Source organism: Trachurus trachurus (assembly GCF_905171665.1).
Source record: "Trachurus trachurus genome assembly, chromosome: 8".
Taxonomy (NCBI): domain Eukaryota; kingdom Metazoa; phylum Chordata; class Actinopteri; order Carangiformes; family Carangidae; genus Trachurus; species Trachurus trachurus.
Genome location: NC_139905.1, coordinates 24,528,325 through 24,547,230, shown reverse-complemented (window position 1 = coordinate 24,547,230; position 18,906 = coordinate 24,528,325). Strand labels below are relative to the sequence as shown.

At 43.5% G+C, this 18,906-nt stretch overlaps 1 protein-coding gene across 7 annotated transcripts; it reads left to right on the top strand.

The window, feature by feature from the left end:
• The first annotated feature begins 3,544 nt into the window (after nt 1-3,544).
• ilf3b (interleukin enhancer binding factor 3b) lies at nt 3,545-18,357 on the top strand. Of its 7 annotated transcripts, none has more exons than XM_083977338.1 (20): nt 3,545-3,622; nt 5,051-5,146; nt 5,992-6,215; nt 6,320-6,494; nt 8,617-8,764; nt 10,198-10,289; nt 11,468-11,563; nt 11,873-11,984; nt 12,121-12,218; nt 12,299-12,410; nt 12,557-12,670; nt 12,854-12,919; nt 13,286-13,491; nt 13,597-13,767; nt 13,858-14,139; nt 14,357-14,489; nt 14,598-14,645; nt 16,297-16,716; nt 17,019-17,099; nt 17,540-18,357. In XM_083977338.1, exons 2-20 carry the CDS (start codon nt 5,144-5,146, stop codon nt 17,671-17,673), a joined length of 2,715 nt encoding a protein of 904 aa, XP_083833464.1. In that variant the 5' UTR covers nt 3,545-3,622; nt 5,051-5,143; the 3' UTR covers nt 17,674-18,357. The 7 variants fall into 7 exon arrangements, with proteins under 7 accessions (XP_083833464.1, XP_083833463.1, XP_083833462.1 ...); XM_083977337.1 differs by having other exon boundaries at nt 8,620-8,764; nt 11,873-11,990; nt 17,540-18,355; XM_083977336.1 differs by having other exon boundaries at nt 11,873-11,990; nt 17,540-18,345.
• Nucleotides 18,358-18,906: the final 549 nt, after the last annotated feature.

Sequence of the window (18,906 nt, the reverse complement as noted above, 5' to 3'; positions counted from 1 at the left end):
CAAAAACTCCAAATTACCCCTGGCCGTCCCACCAATGTGACTGTATGTGAAGACAAGTAAACCCTGTGCATTTATGTGGCTTGCACTGTAAAGCAGTTGTGCGCTAGCAAAGTGCAGTCCACTTAAAGACAGGGGAAACAATAAGCCTGCCTCTGTCCAAATCCACAGAACAGCACTTTTAAATCATACCAGTTAAAATTGTTACATTTTATTTTATCCAATCCATAAACCAATCATTTGAAGCTAACATATCTTGGATAGCTGTTTTGCAATTAAACAATTGCAATATATCATCAGTGAACTTCAGAAGTGCAGGTATAAATTCTGTTGGTCCACCCAGAGCTAAAATGAGTTTCAGGCTTTAGCCTCTTCATCAACCACTCCCTAAGAAAGCACACGTACTGTACATATCCCCCAAAATGTAGAGCTAATGATTTAATGTGGTGAGGTCCACAAGGCCTTAATTTATGAGGCTTAAAAACTGAAACATGAATCCAGGACCCAGTAAGATGTCCTACATGCTCCGCCCTCCAGCAGTGAAACAGGTCTTTGTGCTCACTGTCCAATCAGCGGGTAGCGACCACACCTCAGCTCACACCCTGCAGCTTTCACTCATCGCACAATTCTTTCACCTAGCCTGCATAGACTCTCCCACCTCAAGTGTCTTATATGTCAACAGTGAATACCTGCTGGAGGAAGGAAGGGCCACAGAGTCTCCCTGGACCCATGCACCTGGCAGATGGACACCACATGACTGGGACAGGTAGGCCAGGCCTCAACTCTCAGCTGCCTGACACAGCTATATGTGCGAACTGAGCGCCTAACTCGGGACAGATGATTTAAACTGTGGGAGGAAGCTAATGTTGCTGACTGAGTAAATTCAGTAACTATGCACTGACGGTGAAAACCTGACTGCAAAATAAATGTTCTACACTTTATCATAACGTCTCTGACTTTATGAAACCCAATGCTAAAAATACATCAAACGAAAACAGCTTCAGAAATGTTCAGATGAGGCCTATCAAGAATGCTACTTATTACCTCATAAACTACAGACTTAAGATGACTTATCATTATAAAATCCAGGATGAATATAATATCTTTGAAGATTTAGTTTCAATATAGGAATTACAAAAAATATCCAGTAGTTTCTCTTTGAGCTATGCAGGTGCCTGCAACAGGCATGCAGGTCTCGACAGGCAGGCTGACCTCGCCATAATACCCGCTATTAATCAACTTGGCTGCAGGCTCTGTATAAAAATAAGGGCTTCACTGCACAGGTGGGATATTAGTGGGTAGGAGAGTCGCCCTGTAATAGAACGGGCGCCTGTCTATGTCCCCCAGGCCGACTCAGGACCGACCGGAGCAGTGCCCACCCCACTTGGCACCAACACCAACGTTAGAGGGTGAGGCACAAAATGAAAGGATATGTGCTGTTCCCCCTCACCTGCCGCATGCAGATTACACTAAGCCATCTACTGAGAGACATGCCCTGAGGAAACATTCCTTTGGATTTCTATGTTTTATATATAGACTGCTCTTATATAGCACTTTAGACTTGAAGCCACCCATGCATCTTCAGATTTCCATGCACACTGATGATTCTGATATTTTACATGTGGAGTTGGGATAATGTTGCTCTTGTCTTCACCCTGTTTTCCATGCGAGAATGAGTTTCACCTCCTGATTGGGCGGTCAGTGCAAAGATCTGTTGCCTGAACTTTGAAAGAATTGACCAGACGCGAAGCTTTTCAGTGGGCTGTGCAAGGAGGATTCATAGAAGTCACAGACAGTTGTTACAGATAAAAAGTCAAGAGATTGTGATGATTTTGTGTCTTTTAATGGGCATCAGGCCCAGTGTAGCCTACTGTACATCCAAGCATCATCAAAAATAAGTATGCTAATAAATTGTATTCATCAAATGATGTCAGCTTTTTTATCCCTCTCTATGCACTCACATATTTAAACACAGTTAAATTTCCAATAAAGCTTTTCTTGTGACATGTTTTTAATCTGTGTTCAGACGACAGAATAAGTATGAATTATCAACCAGCAGGCACTTCCAAGTCATTCCTGCTGCTCTGCTGCTGCTAAAATCCTTTACACCAATGACATTGTCTTACAAAACAATCACTGTGCCATGACTTCATACTTGTAAAAATAATTACAGAGAGAATTTGAAGCTCATTCACATCAGCTGCTAAAAAGGTGTTCCTGGAGGAAAAGTCTGACCTTGTGTCCTGTGAGGCAGCTGATGTTGGACTTGAGCATACATTTTTTTTTAAAGCTGTTAAAGGGGTCAGTGTATCTTTTGGCCATTGGATTTTCTTTTGATGAATGGGAATTCAAAGAAGGGGTCACCGCTGACACGCCTTCACTTGTATTCAAAAATAGTTTATTTACAAGAAGAAGAACAGTGTACAAAAAATGTCGAATCCTATAGCATCTCTGGTGCCAATATGAGATCTCCCGATCTCAACTCAAAAACCTTCCTTTTTATATGTTGGCTTATCTCCAACACTCCACCTTCTCCAGACAGAGAGGAACCTCCCGTCCAGATGGCCAATGACCTCTGACATGACCTTTTAACATTTAGACTAGCAGAAAACCATATCCTCTATCCCATGTCTCTTACCCATTAGAGAAGACAACAGGATCATTCAGTGATATTAAACCATATATCCCATTAGGTCGGATGACTTCTAAGCAAAAATATGGAACCCATGAAGTAGAGCATCTGTCCAGAAAAGGCAAACATACATACAAAGAAGAACATACAATAATTTAAAGCAGAAGTAAGCGGAATGTTTGTGTTAATATAAGTCTTAAATAGTTATATCTTCCGACAGCAATCACTTACATAGAGTGTTTGGTCCGAAACATGGGACTGTCAGTCACTCTGCTCTGCTGTAAGCCGAGGAGAAAACTTTCCTTGTATCCTACAACCTTTATCCAATGAGGAGAGAGAACGGCATAAAGGGGCGGTCCTCTCTGTGTGTGCAGCCAAGGGATGCGCATGCATGCGGTGACGTGGGGACGAGGGCGGGGACTGCTAACTCCATCTGCTGACAAGAAGTTATAGCCAAAACGACCGGATCGCTTACTTCTGCTTTAAGATAATAAAGTTAGAAAGTTAAGGTGTGCCAAAGTGTCAAAGAGCAATTAACTAAATTTTGAAAAAAAATGTTCACTAGCCTACATAATCTAGCTAGGCCTACTTGTCCTTTTCAATTTAAAATACAAAAACCCAGGTCCATATATGACATGTTATCATTTTCATCAGTTTTCTGAACCACAGCATTATGACTTTTTCCCTACATAAGGCATACAGTTTTATCAGGGTAATAAATGAATTATGATGTCATTGACTGATATAACGAACCTGCAGCTCTGGTTTAATCTGTCACCTCCAGTCAACGCCACCATTTGTAGCCACGCCCCCTGGTTCGGTACCGTCAGCCTCTGTAGCCAATAGGAGAGCAGTCACGTGCGGCGTCCATCCAATCAGCGTCCTCGCTCTCAGGCGTTTCCATTTGCTCCCTCTCTGTCCGCCGCCGCTGGTGCTGCTGCCGAGCTGAGGAGAGACCGAGCAGCATCGTCCGTTAGCAGGGGAAACACCGCGGTGAGTAACAAATATATCAATGATGTTAGTGCTCACAACGACGCTAATTAGTTACTGACCGGCCACTGAGCTGCAAAGGCACCGACGAAGCCCGTAACTGTTCTCCGGTGTCTTCATTACTGCGCGCTTTGTTTACGGGTCTGTCTGGCTTTGTTTGGCTAAGCTAACATGCTACGAGCTAACTGTTGCTGAGCGTTCAATGGGGTCTCGGTCTCGTCTCGACCATTTTGGTGTCTGGAGGCAGCAGACCAATATCCAAATGTGGACTCGGATTTTCTACAAAATGTCCTTTTCTCATTTCTGCCTCCACATATGATAGAAACGGTAGGAAAAAGGATTTAGACGGTGGTGTTTTTGCGTTTTGCGGCTTGGCAGGAATGTCGGCATGGCGCAGCTTTTGACGATGGGTGACCCGTTTTTTGTGGGGGTTGTTAGCTAGCTGCCGACACCGGCCAGGCTCTACTCAACTAAAATGGCGTCTGTTTTTAAATTCTCCTGGTGTATGAGTAGTGGTCTGGGTCCCAGGGTTGTCTGCTATAACTCCCCGTCCCCTGACGTAGAAGTTATGTCTGCGCAGGTTTAACAGGTGAGCCATTAGCTTGTAGATCACAGCAGCAGCAGGTTCATGTTGGCTTTGGTCCCAATGCTTAATAACTTGTTGACTGGGACATAACAACTGGGCTGATGCTGATGCGCTTTATAGTTTCACCCACATTTGCCTTGGTTGCAACTGGAGACTATAGTCGTCGTTGTAATGCAGTGAGTTGTCCTACTTTGCAGCAGGATATCTGATCACTGTGGGCGTGTCACGACGATGAATAAGCCTTTCTCTCTCTGATCACATCATTTCGTTGCAGTCGTCACAATTTGCACCAGCATAAATTAACATGCAATCGTTTTTTAAGTTAATTTGACTGACTTACATTTTGAGTCCAGTCTGATATAAGTGGACTGCACTTGAGTGTCTCTTCTTCAATGTGTAGTTAGAAAGATTACCCATCTCTTCATGTGCCGCTAATTATATAAATGTGTATAAGTTGTGCATGTGTGGACTAGTTCATGCATGATGTAAAGCTTCATTTCTTACAATAAACACATTTCTGCCAGTGAAAGTAGGTCTGCGCTTTGTCCCTCAGGCATGTGTTGCTGTGCCAGCGACCTTCTTATGCTGCTGCAGCTGGTAATCACTTTTATTTCTGTGAGAAATAAACAGACATTCCTGAGTGGGAAGTGTATCACCCTTTTCAGAGTTTCCGGTTTGGGAAATATTTAGACAACATCCTGCATGGCCAAATAAATCAGTTCGAATATGTATCCCCCCCACCCCCTCATCTTTTGTAGGGTATCTAATTTTCATTTGGCTCGCTCACTGAATCCCGTCTCCCTGTTAAACTCTGTTGAAATGTGTTTGTTTGTTCTCCTGTACAGACGGACGCCATCACTCATCTGCTGCAGAGAACATCCTTTTTCAGCGCTGCCATTCACTGAATATACAAGACTCCACAGTTTTCTCAAGCAACAATGGTAATGATTTCATTTTGGCCTTTGTTTTTATTTTAAGTTACGTCATTCTTATTTGTCTTGCAACCGACAGAAAGGCAAAGCAGACCGGTCTTCTTGCTAAATATCACTATTAACGGGACAACTTGATGTGTCACATCTAATTCAATCCACAGAGCTGGTGGTGCCAGTGTTTTGTCATTCCAGTCTGCCTAGGGCTTTAGGAACACATGCTGCAGCTTCCACATCACAGCTCTCCTCTAAATTGGCTTTGGCTGCCTGCACATACGCTCGCCTTGTGTAATCACTGGTGTTAGAAGCTTGGCCTAGACATGGGGCCTTCTTATTCAGTGTTTTAATTAATCAAAGCAAGTAAGTGACAGAGGAAGTACAGCTTTCATTATCAAGAAGTAGAACCCGTTTTAACTCTTTATAAATACCTCATAAAGAGGGATTAACGAAGTTAGATGAATAACTCATCTGAATAAAAACCTGGAACCCTTTCAAATCTACAAAATGGATTGAAGTTGAGAGAGCTGGCTCTGGGTGTTATTCTGTCCACCGATACAGATAAATCGGTAATCCTGCTTTGTGAGACAGGCTTCTGTTGTATAATTAGTAATGATCTGTTGTTTAATTCTCTCAGGATAACTCGGAGCACAGCGAGGCATTGGTGCATTATCAAGGCAGATGTCAGATTTAGCTTTGCCCCACGACAGAGTGTACAACACCCTGCCTGGATGCTGTTGTCATGCGTTATTTAGGCAGTTATTTGGTGTGAACTAGTTGATGCTAACCCATCCACAGCAGGAAACTCCCTCCCGTTTCTTCCTAATTCACAATATTGTTTTTTTCCCCCCCACCACTAGCCTCCTCCAATGCGCCACCGCTCCATGCGTGTCTTCATGAATGATGACCGCCACGTCATGGCCAAACACTCTGCCATCTATCCAACTCAGGAGGAGCTGGAAAGTGTACAGAACATGGTATCGTACACAGAGCGGGCCCTCAAGGCCGTATCTGACTGGCTGGATAAACAGGAGAAGGGGACATCCAAGTCAGACTCTGATGGCACAGACACTGATAAGGACAGGTGAGGTGTCTTTGTCTCATGAGCAGTTACAAAAAAGGAGGTCAGTTTGTAAGAAATTGTCAAATGCATCTTTCCTTACCACATATCTTCTTTTTTTTTGAAAGTGAGCACAAAGATCAGGCCACCCGCTCTCTGCGTGGTGTAATGAGGGTGGGCCTGGTTGCCAAGGGACTACTACTGAAGGGAGACCTGGACCTGGAGCTGGTGCTCCTCTGTAAGGACAAGCCCACCATCAGTCTGCTGAAGAAAGTGTCTGAAAATCTTGTTACACAGCTGAAGGTAAGAACAAAGCTCATTCAGTTACTTGTGCCAAATCACATCACCACACCTGTGCTGTTTGTTTGATATTGGACAGTATAAAAAACATGTATTATATTATATGCCACCTTAAAAGAACATTTCTCAAAAAATACCTTGTAGTTATTAAAAAACTGTAGCTCCTGCTGAGTGAAGCATTTTACAGACCAAACCAGAAAGTCATTGTTAAAATATTTCAAGAATCAGAAGTGCTTTACCCAAAGAGGCACGACAGTGGAGAAGAAGACTCATCAACAAAACAGAGTATTTATACAGTAGCTAATTAAGTGAGAGATATAAGAGAGAAGAGGCATTGAGCTATTAAAATAAGGTCTTCTATACTCCTCATACACTGACCAGACATCACTTTCTCTGTTTAAATTGATCTGCGTGGGCTTTCTTTTGGCATTGTGAACTAAGAAGAACAGCCTCATTATAAAGGGGTTCAGGCCATTTATGCTGTGGACATAATTTCATTGCACCCCTAAAGCTCTTCATGCACTCCCTCATTTTTCAACGCGGAGGCACATGAGCTCCTTGGGGAGGAATTAAGTGTCAAGCCCTCCGGTGTACCGTGGTGTGTGATGTTTCTAGTATCCTAACAAGGATGCTATTGCAACATTCTGTGCATATCACAGTATTTGATCTCCTGAGTCAGGATGTACAGATTGTTGATGTCATCACTGCCAGCTGGAGATGTTTGGTGAGGTTGTGGTAGTTGATCCTTCACTCCACTGTTTTGCTGCAGGTTAATCCAAACACCGGCCACTTTTAGCTTCAGCCATCAATGTGACATTGGCTTTCTGTGTTTATCAAATGAGCTCCCTTGTGTCCAACTTGGCTCCCAACCTGCCATGTTGTTCAGAAATGACCTTGTGTAGGAGGTCATTCGTGTGAACATGATAGCTTAGTAACACCTTGGGGGAGTATCTCTATATTGGGCACAAACCACCGTCACTCAAAAGGATGAAGTGACTTTAGGTTTCACTGATCAAAGGCCAAGTTCAATGACCCCATAAACACTCTCCTTTTCCCATAAGATAACCACGAGACAATTAAACTCAAACACTCAGTGAGGGAAGATTGTGACCACAAGTTGGCTGTTGGGAGGCATACAACAACCACATGGCAACAATTATTGTTTTTCCAATTAAGTCTAAGGCTATCAACAAACTATAATTGCTCTTTCGCGCACTGTGTCTTTTCATTTCATCTTAACTATCACTTTAATTAGTGCCACAATCTATTAATGATTATGATAGGTTCATTTAGGGATCACTCCACTGGCCTAAGGGAACTTCTCAGCAGATCTTCACAGCCTTTGAATTTTGTTGGCCTGAGATTTCCTCAGCCTTAATGGCTGCCTGGTGCACACACAGAGAAACTCCCCCGGAGCTGCAGAAAGCAGTTCAGTGATGTGTGTGTGTATAGTTATTTTTCAGAATAAAGAAAAGATGGTCAATGAAGGAAAAACACACACAGAGCCTCGATATCATGAGCCATCATTATATTAAAGGAGATGAAAGGAAAGAAGCCACAATGTACAACAAGTATTGTGCTAACTGTATTCATTCAGTCATCTATGATCATGTCAATGTCAAAGTATATTAATGGCCAGCAAATGAGCTGCCTCCTGTAGCACACACGCACATCAACAAAGTAGCAGTTAATGTATTCTGTCAATGAGCACAAGCTCCTCTGAGATAAGACAACAATACACACATCTCCTGGGAAGGAAAAAGATGAAGACTCTGCAAAATCTATTGTTCATTCAACTACAAGTAAAGTTCACTATAAATGTAACATATAAAATGCAGAACCACCAGACTGATCAACAGCTTCCTTCCACAAGCTGTTAAAACGCTGAACCACTGAACCACACTCTCATTTCATCTGCACTACTCTACAGCGGAATGACAATAAACTTAATTTGATACCTGTTGTGCAATTTATTTTCTGTGTCAACATACCATGTAAAACCAGTATATCCATCTATTTTTCACAACTATGGTAGCAGACTGTGATTATGATGAATGATCCCTGGCTGCATGTTTTGACATGAGAGATGAATGGCTTTCGGTCTTGACGAACCGCTCTCTCACAGCAGATCATGGAGGACAAGTATGTGGTGACCCAGCACATCCGGGAGGCCAGCATCGTCATCAAGAACGCCAAGGAGCCCCCTCTCACCCTCACCATTCACCTGACGTCTCCTGTGGTTCGTGAGGAGATGGAGAGGGCTGCTGCTGGAGGTAAGCTCCCTCGCCAAAGGCCCCAGGGTTCCTACCAGTGGCGCCCTGCCTCCGGTAGGGAGGCCAGGCAGGCAGGCAAACAGGCTAGACAGATATTGTTTATTGGGCCTTCAATGGAGCTAGGGGACAAGAAATGCAGTCACATAACGAAACTGTGCTATGCTTATAGCTCTCTAGCCACTCTCGTAGTTCCATGTAATGTAATTGTACATTTTTGATGGCCCAATATACAGTATAGGGCAGGTAGTTAAACTGACTGCTGAAGACATGGCTTTCTCTTCCCTTTTAATGATCAAGGTCACCAACGAAATGAAGGCTTACTGAGAATTTAACCAAAGACAAAAAAAAAAAAGAGAGACCACTTTGTTTGCATGTGTTTTATCATTGATGATGAACGGTTTGCATTGCAGCAAAAATGAGTAGCAAAACATGAGGTGAAACTGTCCTTGGTTGTAAGACCCAGCAGTGGGCTATTGACTGTCTCTGATGTTTGCTTAGCAGGGAAGGCTCAGGGTTACAGATAACGACAAGGGACACTTTGAGAGTCTGCATTTGTCTCCAGTCCCTCTCAAAACTGGCGTCGGTCCCAGTTGTTAGGTAGCAATAGACAATGTTTATAATAATGAGGTTTAATTGTAGCTATACAAAACCAAAGTGAGCTGATATTCTGTTCCAGAGATCTTATCAGCTGCTTCAGCAGGTGTCGAACCTTGACCTTATCTGTAGCGCTGTGCTAACAGTGATGCCCAGTTTGGGTCTTTTGTTTTCTGAAGCCATCAGTTTTGCTGCAGTGTGGACTTGTTTCAATACCCACTTTTTGTGCATCTGATAACTTCTGCCTGTGGTTCCAATTCTGATTCTCTCTGTCAAGCCTTCTAGTTTGTCAATTTTTAGGGACGCTGGACCTTTGACCAACTGGCCGCTCTCTGTCTCGGAAGGGGCAAAGTGCAGTGTACCCAGTATAAGGGGCAAAGGGGAGGGGCTCTACCTCCTGTTAGCGCCAGCAAAGAAAAGCACACATTTTTTTAAGCATTCAAGCGTCCATTTGAGCTGAAGCAACCATGGAGAGACAACCTCCCATTTGATACAACCAATCATTCTTGATAAATGTAATTTTTTTTATTTAACACTACGGCTTTTTTTACATAAAAAAAAAGATTTTAATTTTTTGCCAAGTACAGACTAGTTTTAACCCACTTTACAATGCTGTCGTTCCGGTTGGGTTTTAAGTTAAATCATTATGTGCCGGGTCGTGCAAAACAATATTAAACTGGGAGGTTGAGAGCGTTTTGATGGTTCTCCAGTGGAGGGGCCCCCCTCCCCTTCCCCCTCCAGCCTGTGGTTTGGGAAGGCTGCCTGTGTTCCCCCTGGCCGGCTGACAGAACTCCCCTTGGTCAAACTGTACCTTGTCTTCTTATTCCACCTGCCAATAGAAACGCTTTCAGTCAACGATCCCCCGGATGTTCTGGACAGGCAGAAATGCCTAACTGCCTTGGCGTCTCTCCGCCACGCTAAGTGGTTCCAGGTTTGGATCTTGTCTTTATTTGTCTTAAAACAGAAGTAGTTTTGAGTTTGGTTCTATGCTGTATGTTCTTTTGTTATTTATTTGGGCGTTCCATGTGTTTTTTTATTTTTTATTTATTTACTCTTTTGAAGTGTACTTCCTGTAGTAATATCTGATGATCTGAATGTTTGTTTCTTAGGAAACCTTTGTCATTACACTGTTGTAGAGTTGCTTTGCTCACTTAACAGGTTCTACTGCAGTGCCATTTTTTAAAAGATGTTCATTGCTGCTTTTTTAGTCCCTGAGTTCATTACTCTCCCACAGAGCTGCTTAACTCAATCTGCAACAAAAAAAAATCTGGGACTAATACGCCATGTATCCAGGTGCAATATTTCTAAACTGTCAGCGTTGGTGTGAGTGAGTTGTTGTTATTTTCACATTAATGCAAGCTATATTCGTAGAGCACTTTTTGCTACCCCATTCTGTAGTTTTGTAGAGACAATGTTTTTTCATAGTGAACCATGTCGGTAAAAACTCATCATAGTATTGTGGCCTGTGTCATCTTTGGCTTTCCACACTATAACAATCAGTGCTCCATCTCTGCAGCTTGTTTTTTGTAGAGTATGTGGCCTCAACTTTTTTCCTGCTCTCTGGCTGTTTCTGTTACTCCGTGTGCCACAAAGTCAACAGGAATATTGCACCTCGAGTCATAGTTTTTTTTTTTAACTGTCACTAACTTAACCATTACCCCTCTCAACGACAGCACCAATCAGCACGCTCCTCTTTTGAGTAATTCACCTGGTTCTCACATTAAAGCTGGTGTTAAGTTTGAGGTAGCTTTGTTCACTCTCTTCCTCTTGATCTTCAGTGATATGCATGTTTTTCCCCGTAGATAGAGATGTCTTATGTCTGATGACGTCACCATCAATCATGTTGGCTATTGGCTCACAGCCACGAACCTGAGAGGTTATAAGTAGGATCTTCCAACGGAGTTATTAAACATTATTCTAACTTCCACCTTCTCCGGACATTTCCCATAATGACAAAGCTAAGCTGTTAGTCTGTGTGGCTTCATTTTGATTTATTTCCATTAATTTGGATGTTTATCTTGCTCTACGCCGCACACGTTCTTGCTCTTTGACTAAGGCTGCTTGTCCTCCCCGTGCCCCTCCCTCCCCCCTCCCCGCTTGTGTCTCCAGGCCAGAGCTAATGGACTCCGCTCCTGTGTCATTGTCATCCGGATTCTGAGGGACCTGTGCGCCCGCGTCCCCACATGGGCACCGCTTCGTGGCTGGGTAAATAAAAACATCCTCTGTTCAGCTTCAACACGCCAAAAAAGGCATTTTTGAAGCTCCTCTACTTAAGCTGTTAAATGTGTAGGAGGGAGATTTAACTGATTGGCCGCTCAAAAACTGCAAAGCCCTCTTTATCAACCCGAACACATCTATTCGATAAACCTTTGTCTTCCTAGAGATGGAAAAACAAGGCGCCACCATCACAGCAGAGATACAATCTAACGCAGTGACCTAGAATCTCTCTGTGTTACTTGCCAAGCTTAAAAATAGCATCCTCAAACACAGTGTCCCTCTTTCCCTGCTGTGCAGCCTCTGGAGCTGATCTGTGAGAAAGCCATTGGCACAGGGAACCGGCCCATGGGGGCAGGAGAAGCTCTGAGGAGAGTCTTGGAGTGTCTGGCTTCAGGAATCCTCATGGCTGGTGCGTGTGAGTGTCTTTCCAAATTCTATATAACAAACATACTGTGTATGAGTCATATATATTATAACTGCACTATTTTAGTTTACGTGTTCAGTTTTTTTTTCTAATCCAAAGCTGTGATTCCTGTGTCGTACAGATGGTGCTGGAATCTCTGATCCATGTGAGAAGGAGCCCACAGATGCTATTGGTCACTTGGACCAGCAGCAGAGAGAAGACATTACAGCAAGTGCACAAGTGAGTTATGTGCAATTTTGTGTGTGTGCGCAATCGCCATCAATCAAATGTGAGGTTAACACTCCCTGTTGTGTCTCCAGCATGCCTTAAGGCTGTCAGCATTTGGACAGCTTCACAAAGTGCTTGGAATGGATCCCCTCCCCTCTAAGATGCCCAAGAAACCTCGTAGTGAGACTCCAATTGATTACACAGGTAAACAGGGCTAGCTTAGCTGTTGATGTAGAATCCACAACAGCCACACAGATCCTGATGATCATTATTGTTATCATGATACAATTTACTGTGTAGGTGTACTCGAAAATTTGTATGACTCATGTCTCTGTGTGTGTGTGATTCAGTGCAAATCCCACCCAGTACGGCGTATGCTCCACCAATGAAAAGGCCTATTGAGGAGGAGGAGGGAACTGATGACAAGAGTCCCAATAAGAAGAAGAAAAAACTACAGAAGAAATGTAAGCGTTGTTTTATTTGTTGACACGTTCATAATAATCAATGATTCCCACATCAGCATGAATTTTATAGTTCCCTGCTAGGCAGAGGTCAGAACGTATTCTAAAGGACTCACTGTCTGTAACGTGGCAGTGTGTCGGCAATGGACAGTCGGATGTTTCTCTAAGCAAAGTTTGGCTCTACAGGTTGTAATACAACACCTGTGTATAAAGAAGCATTTGAAGGAGGTGTGCTGAGAGTTTTTCACTCAGGTCAGTACAACAATTACAACTTCTCTGTATATCAGCACGGTCTGTTAAGATTTCATTAACCCAAACATTAAAGCAGAGGGGATGTGATGGGGGAGGTCGTGTTCTCTCAAGCTAGAGATTGGTTACTGTGGACAACGTCGGATCAAGGTCCATTTTGAAAGTATAAGGCCACGTCTGGGTGATGTCAGTAGTACACTTGGTGGGGTGGTGGAAAATAACCTCTCAAAACTGTTTGCATACCTCCACTATCTTCAAGGCTGCTTGGGTTCTCACAAAACTTTCCTGTAAGACAGGACATGTGATCAACATGGTTAAATGAAGAAGTATTTTCCCATCAAACACCATCTCTGTCTTTTCTTCCACCAGCTCCAGAGGAGAAGGCCGAGCCTCCTCAGGCCATGAACGCTCTGATGAGGCTCAACCAGCTGAAGCCAGGTCTCCAGTACAAACTGATATCTCAGACCGGTCCGGTTCATGTACCGGTCTTCACCATGGCTGTAGAAGTGGACGGCAAGACCTTCGAGGCCTCTGGTCCATCCAAGCGCACTGCCAAGCTACATGTAGCTGTTAAGGTGAGCACATCTTTCCTCTGCCCTCGGTTTTCCCCTCTACAACGTGGTTCTTATTTACTTTACCTTGATATTTAAACAGCAGTGAACCTTTGTGCACAATTTCAGGTCCTGCAGGACATGGGTCTGCCCACAGGAGTGGAGCTAAAGACTGCCGAGACAATAAAACAAGAGGAGGCAGCGGTCACCGTGGAGGAATTGAGGCCAGAAGTTGCACCTATTGAAACAACAGCGCCTGCCACAGGAGCAGCCACTGCAGACACTGCTGATGCTGCCGAGGTATAAAGCTACTCCCTTTGTGTGTTTGTGTTTTTTCCTGTCCTGCTAACGGCTCTCATATTACTGACGGCCCCTCCCCTCACCTGTCAGTCTGCTCGACAACAGGGACCAATCCTGACTAAACACGGTAAAAACCCCGTGATGGAGCTGAATGAGAAGCGCCGTGGCCTCAAGTACGAGCTCATCTCAGAGACTGGCGGCAGCCACGACAAACGCTTCGTCATGGAGGTGGAGATCGACGGTCAGAAGTTCCAGGGGACGGGATCCAATAAGAAGGTGGCGAAGGCTTACGCTGCCCTGGCTGCTTTGGAGCGACTCTTCCCCGAAGGCTCCGTGGGCGAGGCTGCTAAAAAGAAAAAGGGACCACCCATGGTAAGCACCCAGTTAAACCGAATACAGACTTCAGTGGGGAAATGCCTACCTAAGATCTTGAATCTAAAACACCATATCCACAATTATGTGCTACAAAGGTTTATATGGAATTCATACAGTGACAAACGAGGAACACAACATTTTCAGCTTTGCCTTAATGATAGTCATCATGAAGAAGATTCACCAACCCTTCAGTGAGTGTTGTTTTGTCTTGTAGCACGCTCCAGGTTTTGGCATGATGGGAGCCTCCGGAGGTGGAGACCCCGCCTCACCCAGAGGCAGAGGGAGAGGAGGACGAGGTCGCGGAAGGGGCAGGGGTTTTAATAATGGAGGGGGCTACGGACAAGGAGGTAAAAACACACTTCTGCTGCAGCATACAAAATATGTATACTAGTAAAAATTTAGCAGACATGATTAATTGATAGATGGCGTCATATTGAATTTGTGTCTCGTTGCAGGCGGCTTCGGAACATACGGTTACGGGAACAACGCCAACTCTGGATACAGTGAGTGTTCATTTCATTGTTTTTAACCCTGGTTTGATGGGATATGTGCTGTTCTCTGGGCTGCAGTTAGGCTGTCATTACTAAGAGAGAATGCAAACAATTGTCTGAGCCAGTGTGTCAGTGTACATGATGTGTCCTGCGGCAGGACGGTGCATCTGCCCAGGATTCTGGGGGAAAAAGAGCGCTGTACCACCTCTCGGCTATAATCAACCTGAACAGAGAATCTTGCCCAATGCAGAAAGGTGTTTCTTGCCAGAGTGCAGCAGATAAGACCATATGTGAACACAAAAACATGTTGGGATGTTCCCAGTTCAGTGATTTTACATTTCTCTGCTTTAAGCCACAGGATTGAATCTGTTTTTGACAAGCCCCCTCTTATGAGAACCCCTTTTCTTCCTTCTGGCAGCCTGTTCTGAGGACTGACCTACCTGAGCGTGACAGGAGCAGAGAAATCTAAAAAAAAAAAAACCCCAACAAATCACTCAAAACACAATCTGACCAAATGAGTCATTTGACTGCCGCCTTTATGGCAGGAAAAAATAAACAAATCTAATTTTGATATTTTCTTCCCTTCTCTGCCCTGTCTCACTCTTTAGGTGACTTTGTCTCAGACTGCTATGGCTACCACGAGTTTGCGACATAGATCCTCCCCAGTGTTAGAAAAATAAAAAAAAACAGTCCTCTAGAGAGGATTTAAGAAAAAGAAAAAAAAAGGACAAAATACACACAATAGTGTTCCAGCAGCATCATGAACTCCCTTCACCACCAAGTCCACAACCCTGGGAAAAAAGTGACAACAACGTCTCCGCCCCATCTTGCCAATCCACTTGTCATGTCCTGATACCTCGGGGAGACGGTCTGCCACTGCATGCACGTGGCCATAAGTCGCCTTCTGTTCTCTCAACTTGCCGTGGATGTACCCGAACACCTGGACCTCCCCAAAACCGCAGGGTCGACTTATCGTAGATTGCCTCCATGTGTCGAACATGGGAACGTGGCACGGGGCTTTGATTTCTGGATCATGATTAAGTGAAAGCCCGTGGGAGTTGGACAACATACTGCCTTTTTGGATTTTTGTCAAGACCGCCACAGCCTGGTCTCAGTGTTCATACTGTTTACTTAGATGAGAAAGCTGAAAAAATCATGAATAGTGTTTTTTTTTTTTATCTTGTTCAGATGCCTTCGTGTCACTTTTACTCATCAAGCTGATTTTGTATTTTCTGTCCTGCTTTGGAAAAACGGCCATACAGTTTATGTAAAACCTGCTGTTTCTGTGTCATATCAGCAACACTGTTTAGTCATAGCTACACTGAATGCATGATGGGCTTAACGTGGGCAGTGTGTGGTAGTTGCAGGATCCCATCTGTAACAGTGATAGACACTGATGGACTGAGGCTGTTGGCTCTAGGTTTGCACACGGACTGGCTGAAATTTGACTGACTTCTTGCTCTAGCTGTTTTTATATGTTTTGTCATTTGTTTTTGTTTTTTTAATAAATGTCATCCTTCACTACTGTCTCACTCCAGGGTCTGACTTAATTAAATCAAGGGTGTAGCACACAGTGAAACTGTACAAGCAGTAGATGACTCAAATATATCATCCATTATAAATGATGCTCATTTTAAGCTTGTGCCATGCTGTTATTTCCTAGATTACTACAACAATGGCGGCACAAATGGAGGAGCTGGGGCGTCGAGCAGCCCAACAGGTGGCCCTCCAGCCAGCACAGCACCAGGATCAGCACAGGGCTCCTATGGCTCATACTACCAGAATGACGGGGCCTACACTGCCACTTCTGCCGCCAAGGCTCCCAAAAAGAAACCCCCTATGCACAAGGGAGGGAAGGCGCCCTTCCCCGGTCCCCCCGGGGCAAACAGTGGATCTGCAGGGGGCTACCAGTCCAGCAGCCCCTCAGGGCAGGGCTCGTATAACCAGTATGGCCAGGGTTACGGGCAGGGAAAAAAGAGTTTCAACCAGAACCCGGGGGGAGCAGGCGGATACTCGTACAGCACTGCGTATCCAAGCCAGGTGACAGGGGGCGCTGGAGGTAGCCAAGACTACAGCTATGAAGGTGAGTTCACATTTTTAAGGTTATGATATTTCATGTAAATTATTCTTCCTTAATAATCTACCACCTAATGTCATGAGTGAGAGTTAGGCACAACAAGAAGCTCAATTTATGCCAAAATGACAATTCAATCAATGCTGAACGTGTAGCCTACATCAAACAATGTCTGGTTTATATGGTGTGTGATTTATTTATTGATTAATTCAGTGGTTGTTACAACAATGTATCACCTGGTATACCATGAAACTTTCATATTACAGATAAACGGTTCATTTCATCAAACACTTTTGTTTATATTTTGTTAGGGATCATGTCAGTGCCAGAGGAGAGGACATGTAGTCAGTATCTGCCGGAAGAAACTACAGGTTTACATGGGCTGAGTGAAGGTAGTCAGTCAGTCTTCATCTATCTATACCTAACTGTCCAGTTCAGTGCCACAGGGAAACACCCTCAACAACTCATCAGTCTGCCACCAAGCTGTCAGTCATTGGAGCTGTAGTAACCGCTCTTTTCTTTGCATGTGTTACAAAGGAAATGTGTTTTGTCAGATTAAAGAATAGTTGAAAGAATGTGTTAAACTAGATTTTGGGGGGGATTGAACAACCCAACCAATGTTGAGTCTTTGGGGTGGAGGTGTGTAGTATGGAATGGGTATGGGTTGGCACAATAACTTTGCTACATGCGCTCTAACATACTGTAAATGGCAACATGAATACAGCATTAGGGAGGGGCAGCACATGGTCAGGAAGTGTACATAGCCTTGAGTAGCTTTGTGCCGTTTTAATTTTAAACCTTATTCTCACTCGGTCTCCCTCTTCCCCTTTAGGTTTCAACAACCAGTCCAATTACACCTCACAGGGCGGCGGAGGAAACCAGGGCTTCAGCAACAGCCACTCTCAGTACCACAACCCAGTGGGCTACGGCCGAGGAGACGGCAGCATGAATTACCAGTACAGATAGACTGTGACCCTCATCTGTGAATCATGGGCACCAAGCACCCGCATCAGTGTCTGAAGCCTTCTCCAAAGAAAGTTATTGACAGTTTGCCTGTGCTCTTTTCCATGTTTGCTTCTTATTTGCTTTTGGTTTATATGTGGCACATGTGGGCACAAAATGAGATGTCTGGACTTTTCAGTGTCAGAGCAGAGTTATGGCTGAATTTAGTGGTCTGTTCCAGTGGTCTGGTCAGTGCTTAGTCCTGTGTTTTTAAGTAGTTGTTTTGTTTTATTTCATTATTTTAAATCTGTGGTACCAGTCCTCATCCTCATCACTCAATATGAAGGCTGATGTTACACGTTACTCACTAGCTCTGACTTGGTTTCCTTTCTTATAAAGAGTTGTATGGACAGCATTTTCCTTTCTCCTGTGAAACTAGTAAAACCTTGTAGTTTGAAACTACAAAGGTTGTATTTTTTTGTAACGAATCAATAGACCCAAGTGGCTTGGTCTTTACTTCATTGCGTGTATTTTTGGCTTATTTTCTTCTTTTTTTCTTCTTTTTTTTTTTTTAACCTAATGTGATGTCATTATTTTAATAAATCATTTTGGAAATTACTGGAAACATTCTGATGTTAAATCCACATTTCTCCGTGTAGCTTTTTTGAGTGGGTGGGATTTGTTCCTGTTAATGTATAACAGAGTGTTTGTATTAATAAATGATTTTTATTTTGATTAGAGGTCTTACTCAGAGTTTTGACTTAAAATATCAATTATTTGTACCACTCGTGTTATTAATAAAAAGTGGAAAACTCGTGGCCTATTAATGAGGATTAGAGTGGGGAACTGAAAGTCAGCAGTGACAGCAACACAGTACATTTACCTCGGCACAGTACAACAGTTTATTTTATCCAGTGTCTGTATTTACCAAGTTTTGTTTTTTTACTTATGAATTTTTGACCTTTTGACTCCACTGCAGTTATACCAAGTGCTCTTACTTTGAAGCAGAGCATTTAGTAAGTATGATTAATCTTTTATTTTTAAAGTGTGATACATGACACACTATATAAAGAACTCCTCCACCATCAGTTATGTTGTGTTAACTGCTTTTCTTGAGCAATTCATTTTAAACGTGGCCCGTCAGCATCTTAATGAAGCTTCATTGTGTAAAGACACCATGGTCTGAGCTCATCAGGTTCATGCTTGAAGTTTCAGAAAAGAAGAATTCAGAAGATTGGTTTTGTTTTTATTGTTGAC